Genomic DNA, 11495 nt, shown 5'->3' with positions numbered 1-11495 from the left:
TTGAGTTTCAAAGAATGTTTATCCATAAGGATGTATGGGAAACCTGTTAATGCGTTCCATGGTCCTGTGGACTTGCATATATTTTAGGCTTATGTAAAATAATGGGGTTGTTTTTGACACTTCTACACTGAAAATAACACAAATATAATATAAAAACACTGAAATAAAAACTTGCACTTGAGTTCATTTCATCCTTGAAGGTGTGTGCAGTCGCCTTGCAGTTCAGTAATGAGTCACGACCTGCCCCCAGTACAGTTCAATCAATTTTTACTTATTTTGCCCCATCCCAACTTTTTCCAATGTGTTAAAGGCATCAAATTCCAAACTTGTTTGTATTAACATAAGGCACTCACTCACTGACTCACTGTCTTAACCGCTTATCCAATTAGGGTCGCGGGGGGGTTACTGGAGCCTATTCCAGCTTTTCAGTGGGCGCATGGCACACAGTAACACCCTGGACGGGGGGCGAGTCTCTCTCAGGGCAGACACACACACCCATCCATTCACCTATATGCAAATTCAGTGTCTCCAATTAACCTGACTGCATGTTTTTGGACTATGGGAGCAAACCGGAGCTCCCGGAGGAAACCCGCGCAGACATAGGGAGAACATGCAAACTCCGCACAGAAAGGACCCGGACCTTCAATTAACTAAAGGCTCAAGAATGAACAAATCACAGATCCTTGTTTTATTGCATTTTACAAAATGTCCCAACTTTTACGGTTTGTAAGTTGTTTACATAATGAGGGCCATTTTTCAGAACATGTTTTATCATTCTTAGAATACTGTCATACAAGTCCTAAGTGGTTTGTGGTGGAATGTTGGACTACTTCTCAAGCATCCTTTGGATTTCTCCAAACATAAATGCACCCAGATATTGGACATATATGGCAGAAGGCGACTCAACCAGTGCAGGTTCTGTGCTCTTTACACCTGTTTATCTGCCTTTGATACAAAAGACACCTTTGAGATGTTCATGTTTGTTGAGATTAAAACATTTTTTGCTGGGAATGAGTTATAGAGGTTTTTATTTAGTGTTTTGCTTATTCTTGCTGCTGTAGTTTGGGGGCATTTAGTCAATATCCTGGAATGTGTTGTATTCCTGTCAGTGAACTTCCACTTGGAACTGTTTTTCCCTACTGACGTTGTTAGTCTGTTTGACATAAACTGCCGTAACATTGTAAATGTTGATTATCAATCTGTGGAATTTAACACACTTGTGCTTACCTGTGTAATACAACTTACCATTAATGGTAAAGTCAAGATTCTTTTTCATGTTTGTTAATCTGTCCATTCCTGGTAGACTTAACAAATGGGCTTGGGGGAACTGGGGTTGTTGACCTACGTTTTACTTGTATAACTGTATGAGAAAGAAAATGATTATTTTACATGTAAATAATATTGATTATATATTAATGATGAATGCCGCTCAGGTGGCGTAGCGGTAAAAAAAATATGCTGGAACCAGAGCTGGGATCTCGAATACATCGTATCGAGTCTTAGATCTGCCTGCCGGCTGGGCTGAGCAGCCACATAAACAAGGATTGGCCTGTTGTTCATATAGGGGTGGGGTATTGTACAGGATAGGGACTCTCTCATGACTGATGCAACTATGACCTCTGCTGGCTCTTACACTGATCAGCCATATTATTAAAATCACCTCCTTGTTTCTACACTCACTGTCCATTTTATCAGCTCCACTTACCATATAAGAGCACTTTGTAGTTCTACAATTACTGACTGTAGTCCATCTGTTTCTCTACATACCTTTTTAGCCCCCTTTCATGCTATTCTTCAATGGTCAGGACTCTCCCAGGACCACTACAGAGCAGGTATTATTTGGGTGGTGGGTCATTCTCAGCACTGCAGTGACACTGACATGGTGGTGGTGTGTTAGTGTGTGTTGTGCTGGTATGAGTGGATAAGACACAGCAATCCTGCTGGAGTTTTTAAACACCTCACTGTCACTGCTGGACTGAGAATAGTCCACCAACCAAAAATATCCAGCCGACAGCGTCCCGTGGGCAGCGTCCTGTGACCACTGATGGAGGTCTAGAAGATGACCGACTCAAACAGCAGCGATAAATGAGCGATCGTCTCTGACTTTACATCTACAAGGTGAACCAACTAAGTTGTAAGGAGTGTCTAACAAAGTGGACAGTGAGTGGACATGGTATTTAAAAACTCCAGGAGCGCTGATGGAGCACAACACACACTAACACACCACCACCATGTCATTGTCACTGCAGTGCTGAGAATGATCCACCACCTAAATAATACCTGCTCTGTGCTGGTCTTGTGGGGGTCCTGCCCTTGAAGAGTGCTTTTATATGGTAAGTGGAGTTGATAAAATGGACAGTGAGTGTAGAAACAAGAAGGTGGTTTTAATGTTATGGCTGATCAGTGTATGCTGTGGTTTGAGTCCACCTATTAAATTGTTTCTGAAAATGTTGATTGTCATTTTCTCTGTGCCCAAAAAGAAAAACACCATCCTGATTGTTACCAACACAAAGTTCAAAAGCTAGCATCCGTCATGGTCATGTGGTGTTGTATTGTCAGTAGAATGGGTGACTTGCACACATGTGACAGGGGTGAAACAGAATAAATATGCCACAGTCTTTTTTTCAGGGATATCTCTGCTTGTTTCATTCAATGCCAAGCCACATTTTGCTTAGAGTACAACTGTCTCTTGTTAAAATCATGTAGTGTATTATAAAATACAATATATGACAAAAGAAACCTCGGACTGATAAAAGAAAAACACTTCTACAACCATAACAGTGATGGACATTGTGTTCTCTGGCCCAAAGAGAAAAATGACCATCCCAATTGTTACTTAAACAATGGTAATGGTATGTGGGTGTGCTAGTATCACTAGAATGGGTTACTTGCACATCTGTGAAAGCACCATTAATGCTCAGAAGTACAAACAGATTTTGGAGCAACATGTGTTGCCTTTACTTTTCAGGGAGTTTTTCCTTGCCACAGTCGCCCTCGGCTTGCTCAACAGGGGTTTTTGTATCTGTTGGTCCTGGATTTTGTAAAGTTGCTTTGAGACAATGTATATTGTAAAAAGCGCTATATAAATAAAGTTGACTTGACTTGACTTGACTTTACTGGGATGTCTCTGCTTGTTTCAGCAAGACAATGCCAAGCCTCATTCTGCATGTCTTAGAATGATATGGCTTTGCAGTAAGAACATGCAGGTGCTAGACTGGCCTGTCTGCAGTCCAAACATGTTTCTTATTATGAAGCTCAGTATATGACAATGAAGACCTCATGTTGAGGGAAGTTCCACCATCACAACTACAATTAGTGTCATCAGCTTTCAAACAAGAACAGTTAAAAGGAAAAGATGTACAGATGTTCATGTCCTATTGTGGAACGCGTTGCAGCCAGCTAATTTGGAATGAATATATTATATTACCCAAAGCAACTTACAATTGTGACTAAAAAGCAATTGAGTTAAGGGCCATTCTCAAAAGCCCAACTGTAGCAATGTGGCAGTGGCGAAGCTAGAACATTTTGGTTAGTCCAGTAGCTTAACCCCTGACCTACCACTGCACCCTGTGGCAAGAATCCAAATCACTGGCATGACAGTCATCCCTATCATGAGTCCCATAATAAGCGTGACAACCAGACTCACAAGAACAGGAATGACAGATGACGGTTGGGCCCTTGAGCAAGGCCCTTAACTTTTAATTGCTTAGAGAGTATGCTGTCAAAGTACTGTAAGTCGCTTTGGATAACTGTTAATGTACACTGATTAGCCATAACATTATAACCACCTCCTTGTTTCTACACTCACTGTCCATTTTATCAGCTCCACTTACCATATAGGAGCACCTTGTAGTTCAACAATTACTGACTGTAGTCTATCTGTTTGTCTGCATGCTTTGTTAGCCTCCTTTCATGCTGTTCTTCAATAGTCAGGGCTCTCCCAGGACCACTACAGAGCAGGTATTATTTAGGTGGTGGATCATTCTCAGCACTGCATTGACACTGACACGGTGGTGGTGTGTTAGTGTGTGTTGTGCTGGTATGAATGGATCAGACACAGCAGTTTTAATGTTATGGCTGATCGGTGTATGTTATTAGTTTAAGCGTTTAATAATTTGGAGAAATAATCATTTATGCAGAAATCACACACCACAAGGTTTTGTTTGTTCGTTTGTTTAAAAAATAGTAGGTGAGAGTAGGTGGAATTACAACAAGGGTGACAGCTGTGAAGTGTGGTAAAGGGTGCATCTTGAATGATTTTACAAGGAGACATTTTCACCGGACATGATGTTACATTAATGCAAGGCTGTAATCACAATGTACACGTCTCCCAAGCCCTCACTACTGTATGTCGCCCTAATATACTAATGTAGAAATGCTAAATAAACATTTTCCACTCACTAGCTTTAGGATCCGTCAGTGTTCTCATCAGTTGCTGATACAGCAAAATTGTTTTAGAATAGCAGGGACCCCACCCCCCATGTTTAAGTCATGGTTAAGACCTTGCATTAATATGTTTAATAAAACATGAAAACTAGCATTATTTGTATAATATTAGTTTAGATAAATTCATTTGACTTGTAGGGCAAATTTTAAGGCAGTTGTAGCCTATAGCGGTTCAGGTACTCGACCAGTAATCAAAAGGTCACTGGTTCAAGCCCCACCACTGCCAGGTTGTCACTGTTGGGCCCTTGAGAAAGGCCCTTAACCCTTAATTGTTTAGACACTATGCTGTCAAAGTACTTTGGATAAACGGTTAATGTTCACTCGCTCCACTTACCATATAGGAGCATTTTGTAGTTCTACAATTACTGACTGTAGTCCATCTGTTTCACTGCATGCTTTGTTAACCCCCTTCCATGCTGTTCTTCAATGCTCAGGACCCCCACAGGGCCACTACAGAGCAGGTATTATCTGAGTGGTGGGTCATTCTCAGCACTGCACCGACACTGACCACTGACGGTGGTGGTGTGTTGGTGTGTGTTGTGCTGGTATGAGTGGAGTTTTTAAACACCTCACTGTCACTGCTGGATTGAGAACAGTCCACCAACCAAAAACATCCAGCCAACAGCGCCCCGTGGGCAACGTTCTGTGACCACTGATGAAGGTCTAGAAGATGACCAACTCAAACAGCAGCAATAGATGAGCGATCGTCTCTGACGTTACAATTACAAGGTGGGAGAACTGCGGACCTAAGATTGATACCTGTTCTGCGGTGGTCCTGACCATTGAGGAACAAGATGAAAGCAGGCTAAAGAAGCATACAGAGAAAGAAACAGACGGACTACAGTAAGTAATTGTGGAACTATGGTAAGTGGAGCTGATACAGTGTAGAAACAAGAAGGTGGTTTTAATGTTATGGCTGATCAGTAGTTTTCCAGAACTGTCCCTGAAAAAGGTCTGATTTGAAAAAGGCAAACGTTAAGAGATTCCAGCAAATGGTTAACTGGGATTCAAAAGTTTTTTTCGTTTCCAGTTTTATGGGCTATGGAGGATATAGGGCTGTACAATTGGTTCCACAGTAACGCCCCCCCCCCATCACCCCGCTCCAGTTACGCGTAGACGCTCAGACATGCACATCGAACATTACTACTACGAGAAGGAAAGTGGAATGAAGGTAATTCTCGAGTAAAACCCCCCATTTTTTACTTTGTTTTCCTTGTTCTGAACCCGTTCCCAAAACCGATCCTCTATAAATGGATTTCTGATGAGAATCAGACAGGATGGAAACTTTAGACGCGTGTGATCCGTATAGCCGCCCGGCGCGCAGGACACAATGGATCGTGAGCACACTGGCTTACCATTACGGACTGGACCGCGGCGTGGAGAACGAGATCATCGTCCTTGCGACTGGTTTGGATCAGTACCTGCAGGAGATATTCCATCACCTGGACTATCAGGGTGAGGGCAAGATCCCCGCCGAGGATTTCCACATCCTGTGCGACATCCTGAGCCTGAATAAAGAAAGCGAAGTCGATGAGTGCGTTGGGATTTTGGACGGCTTGCCGAGCGAGTTCACTTTCCGCCAGTTCCACGCCGAACTGTGCGGCCACTTCAGCACCAAGGCGGGATGCCACTATGAGAATGGCCGGTTGCTGGTGGGTAGAGAGAGCGAGCACATTGAGACCCAGATCCGCCTGCGCAGTCCTCTCAGGCGCCGGGGGAAGCTGCACGGTCCCGGGTCTGCGGGTCTGCGCACCAGCGAGTCCTCGGCTGCGTCGGATAGGGGCAGTTCTGCACGCAGGCAGGGTTCGTGCACCAGGGAGTGTTATGAGGACATTGTGGCACTGGAGGAGGCTGAGGACAGGATAACCAAACTTGAGGAGGAGAATGCCAGTTTGCGGGAGTTGGTGGAGGACATGCGAGCTGCTCTCCAGAGCAGTGATGCGCGGTCCTTGGCACTGCAGGTACGTGTCCTTTGTGATGGTTGTAAAACAAGTTATGTTACCTTATGATGGTGATACAATGCCTTCACCCCCCTATTATTTATTTAAATTGCACAAAAGTTGCTTTCCTACCCCAAATTGCATAAATAAATCAGTGCAAACTAAAAGGACAACACTATATTTTTTTTTATTCCTTTTCTCCCCATTTTCCTCCCGATTTAGCGCACTCAATTTTGTCTTCCGCTGCTGAGAGACACCAGATTGCATCCGAGGAGAGCACGTCGCTGTACACACCTCTTTTGACACGTGCACAGCCCTCCTCTTCTCGCCCGTGCATTCTGCACAGGCGTCTCTTCCGCCGATCAGGGTCCTTACACAGGGTATGAAGACCCACCCACCCACGCATAGTCCGGCCCCCACCCTGCGGATACGGTGACCAATTAGTATCCGCTCCAGGCACTGCCGATTATGCCCGCTAGGTGGCGCCCAGCCGACTGGTGGCAACACCGAGTTTCGAACCGCGGAGTTCAGAAACTCGGTGCTAGTGTGCAAGCAGAATATCCCGCTGCGCCACCTGGGCACCGAGGACAACACCTTTTGACAATTAGGAGAACTGTGTAAGCTATGAAAAGTATTCATACCCATCCAAACCGTCAGACTAGTTTACCTTCATGCAACACATTACTTTTGAAAAATACCAGTGTGGATGAGCTGTTTTCAATTACTTCACAAAGCTCATATGTTCATAAGGTCTGTTGGTATGGTAAAGACCGTCCATGGAACTAATTCAAGCCAGAGTAGCATTTAAGACAAGTCAAGGAACTAATAAAATAAAGCACAGCTTTGGAAAATCAGCTCCACTTACCATATAGAAGCACATTGTAGTTCTACAATTACTGACTGTAGTCCACCTGTTTCTATGCATGCTTTGTTAGCCCCCTTTCATGCTGTTCTTCAATGGTCAGGACTCTCCCAGGACCACTACAGAGCAGGTATTATTTGGGTGGTGGATCATTCTCAGCACTGCAGTGACACTGACATGGTGGTGGTGTGTTAGTGTGTGTTGTGCTGGTATGAGTGGATCAGACACAGCAGCACTGCTGGAGTTTTTAAACACCTCACTGTCACTGCTGGACTTAGAATAGTTTACCAACCAAATATATCCAGCCAACAGCGCCCCGTGTGCAGCGTCCTGTGACCACTGATGAAGGTCTCAAAGATGACCAACTCAAACAGCATCAATAGATTGGCGATTGTCTCTGACTTTACATCTACAAGGTGGACCAAGTAGGTAGGAGTGTCTAATAGAGTGGACAGTGAGTGGACAGGGTATTTAAAAACTCCAGCAGCGCTGCTGTGTCTGATCCACTCATACCAGCACAACAGACACTAACACACCACCACCATGTCAGTGTCACTGCAGTGCTGAGAATGATCCACCACCCAAATAATAGCAGGCTTAAAAAAGTATGTAGAGAAACAGATGGACTACAGTCAGTAATTGTAGAACTACAAAGTGCTTCTATATGGTAAGTGGAGCTGATAAAATGGACAGTGAGTGTAGAAACAAGGAGGTGGTTTTAATGTTATGGCTGATCAGTGTATGTCATAGCTTAGTTTGGTCCATTGCTAAGAAGTGGAGAACACCACTCTGAACACCAACACTCTGCCTTGATTAGGCCAACCTTTTAAAATTAAACCAATTAAAAAAGGGCACTTGCTAGAATGGCTACTCTGAGTCACTTTGACTAAATTGCTAATGTCTTTGGCTGTGTTTATGGCTCAAACAAATCCAAGGCTTTAGGGAAGATATGCAAAACAGGAAACAAAATTCAAATTCTAAATTGTGATGGTGGTAGCATCATCAAGTGGGGATAGTTTTTTGTTACAGTGGCTAGCAATCTGGTCATGACTAATGCAGATATTCCAAGTTGCAAAAACTCATTTCAGGGAGGTACCCCAGGACCCGGACCTCGACCCCGACCCCCCAAGCCCAAAAAAAACAAAACAAAAAAGCTAAAAAAAAAAACTCTCGCACACACCAAAGGATATGGGTGATAACAGAACTTTTAGGAGCTACTAAGCTAACTGTTCACATCACAAACACGTTAATGTGTACTAGTGTACTAGTGTACTAGTGTACTACAGAGTGCACTAGATAGTGTGAAAGATAATAGATTTATGTTCCCTACATAGTGCACTAGATTGTATATTAGAAAATAATTTATGTTCCCTACCTAGTGCTCTAGATAGTGTACTAGATAATAGACTTATGTTTCTTACATAATGCTTTAGGTAGCGTATTAGTTAACGGATTTAGGTTCCCTACATAGTGCACTAAATTGTATATCAGATAACGGATTTATGTTCCCTACATAGTGCACTAGATAGTGAATTAGATAACGCATTCATGTTCACTACATAGTGCACTAGAAAGTATAACTAGATGATGATTTGTGTTCTTTACATAGTGCACTAGAGGGTGTATTACATAATTAATTATGTTTCCTACATAGTGCACTAAATTGTATATCAGATAACGAATTTCTGTTCCCTACATAGTGCACTAGACAGTATATTAGACAGTTGATTTATGTTCCCTACACAGTGCGCTAGATTGTATATCAGTTAACGGATTTAGCGTGTGTGTGTGTGCGCTCTTGGCCGCTCGTTGTAGATTCCGGAACATTTTATCTGACTTACGGGCATCAGGGAGCCGCTATGTATATGCGGGAGACTCCCGGAACTTCCGGGAGACTTGGGATGTCTGATAATGTAAGGATGAATTGTGCACAGTACAGGAATATCTTGAATAAAACCTGTTCCCCTTGAATAAAAGTACAGTATTGGGAATGGAGAGCCACGCACTGGCATCCATGATCAGCTGCCCCTTGTGCAAGCACCTCAACCAGACAGCAAAGGCTGCATTTGTACCAGCGACGAGAATCCCTGCCCCCAACACTCTCACAGGCAATCGTGAGTCTGTGTAGGGTTGCCCGTCCGGCTTATAGCAGAGCTAATATTCTAACTTGAGAGCTCAAGATCTCAGCACTGGTGGGCTAGTGTGTTTACCCCTGCGCCATCTGAGCGCCAAAACCATTAGGAGCATTTTTCACAAGATGTTGTGTGTAGTGTGTTTGTTAGAATTTGTGCCCATTTAGTCTAAGGAGCATTTGAGAGTTCTGGCACAGCAGCTGGATGAGAAGGCCTGGCTTGCAATTGATGTTCCAATTAATCCCAAAGGTGTTCAGTAGGGTTAAACTCTTGGCTCTGTGCAGGCCAGTATCTTTACGGACCTTGATTTGTCATGTTGGAACAGAAAATGGGCTTTACCATGCTGTTGCTACAAATGTAAAGGCATTTTATCTATTTTACACAACGTTTGGCAATGGGTCTGGCCAAACCCAAGGGTTGTCCATATACTTTTGTCCATATTGTAAAACTAGCCAGCATTGTGGGCTAGCATCTGTGTCAGACTTGGTATTCAAGTGGTTAAAAGGTTGGAAGCCTGATGTACACTGATCAGCCATAACATTAAAACCACCTCCTTGTTTCTACACTCACGATCCATTTTATCAGCTTCATATAGGAGCACTTTGTAGTTCTACAATTACTGACTGTAGTCTATCTGTTTCTCTACATACTTTTTTTAGCCTGCTTTCACCCTGTTCTTCAATGGTCAGGACCACCACAGAGCAGGTGAAACTGACACGGTGGTTGTGTGTTAGTGTGTGTTGTGCTGGTATGAGGGGATCAGACACAGCAGCGCTGCTGGAGTTTTTAAAAACTGTCCACTACTCACTGTCCACTCTATTAGACACGCCTACCTAGTTGGTCCACCTTGTAGATGTAAAGTCAGAGACGATCGCTCATCTATTGCTGCTGTTTGAGTTGGTCATCTTCTAGACCTTCACCAGTGGTCACAGGACGCTGCCCATGGGGCGCTGTTGGCTGGATATTTTTGGTTGGTGGACTATTCTCAGTCCAGCAGTGACAGTGAGGTGTTTAAAAACTCCATCAGCGCTGCTGTGTCTTATCCACTCGTACCAGCACATCACACACTAACACACCACCACCATGTCAGTGTCACTGCAGTGCTGAGAATGATCCACCACATAAATAATACCTGCTCTGTTGGGGTTCTGGGAGAGTCCTGACCATTGAAGAACAGCATGAAAGGGGGCCTAACAAAGCATGCAGAGAAACAGATGGACTACAGTCAGGAATTGTAGAACTACAAAGTGCTCCGATGTGGTAAATTGAGCTGATAAAATGGACAGTGAGTGTAGAAACAAGGAGGTGGTTTTGTATTTGTATTTGTTATTTGCTGTAGATATTAAAAAAGTTATACAGGCTTAGCATCACATACCCTACTGATATCTTCTTACTTATTTTAGGTTGGACTGTGGAAAAGCCACACAAAACACAAGCCGGACAGCGGCTGCTTCATTGCTCATTATAAACGAATGGCTCAAAAATCCCGCACTAAGAGAGCCCAGGACTTGCTAAGAGAAGCAGATCTAGTCGCAAACTTCAGAGCTGAACAGATACAGGATATCTTAATTCTAAACCAGAAGCTGGAGCAGGAGCTGCGCATGTGCAGGGAGGCTTTGCGAGTGCTCGAGGAGCGCAACAGGACCCTAAAAAAGGAGCAGGTGGAGATGAGGAAGAAGGTAGAGGAGGCAAGGCAAGCATTACTCAGTGGTCTGGCAAAGGTGAAAGAACTGGAAGCCAAAGCCAATCACGTGCCTGTCCTACAAAGAAGTGTGCAGCAACTGGAGCTTGAGCTTCTGTATTACAGGTAAGAGTTCTGAAGATTCATTTAGTAGATCATTTAGATGTCTCAAACCTTTGGAGATGAAGCTTAGCTTAGGTATTTGAAAGTATCTCATTAGAACGATACTCTCAATCAGGTTCTAAACTAAAGGATTGATGGCGTCTGCACAGAGAACAGGAATATTGTGATCAGGGTGTGGCTCTCCATGCACAAGGCTGATCCGCATATGAACTGCCTCAGATCCTGGTTTGGATTAATTACTCACATTGTTGGTCTTAAATTGCATTTTTGTTTATATTTTATTGTTTTATTAAATATCCATCCATCGTATA

General features: G+C 43.5%; 1 protein-coding gene across 1 annotated transcript in view; it reads left to right on the top strand.

Annotated features, from left to right (window-relative positions):
- Window positions 1-5723: 5723 nt before the first annotated feature.
- The window catches only part of efcc1 (EF-hand and coiled-coil domain containing 1), a 38553-nt gene continuing 32781 nt past the window's right edge, over window positions 5724-11495 (top strand). The window contains exons 1-2 of the mRNA XM_062986920.1: window positions 5724-6407; window positions 10784-11187. Coding sequence (XP_062842990.1) covers window positions 5724-6407; window positions 10784-11187 — 1088 coding nt within the window. The remainder of the gene's footprint in view (window positions 6408-10783; window positions 11188-11495) is intronic.

Source organism: Trichomycterus rosablanca, chromosome 24, assembly GCF_030014385.1.
Source record: "Trichomycterus rosablanca isolate fTriRos1 chromosome 24, fTriRos1.hap1, whole genome shotgun sequence".
In the NCBI taxonomy this organism is placed as follows: domain Eukaryota; kingdom Metazoa; phylum Chordata; class Actinopteri; order Siluriformes; family Trichomycteridae; genus Trichomycterus; species Trichomycterus rosablanca.
The sequence above is the reverse complement of the archived record's forward strand: the minus strand, read 5'-3'. Positions and strand labels throughout refer to the sequence as shown.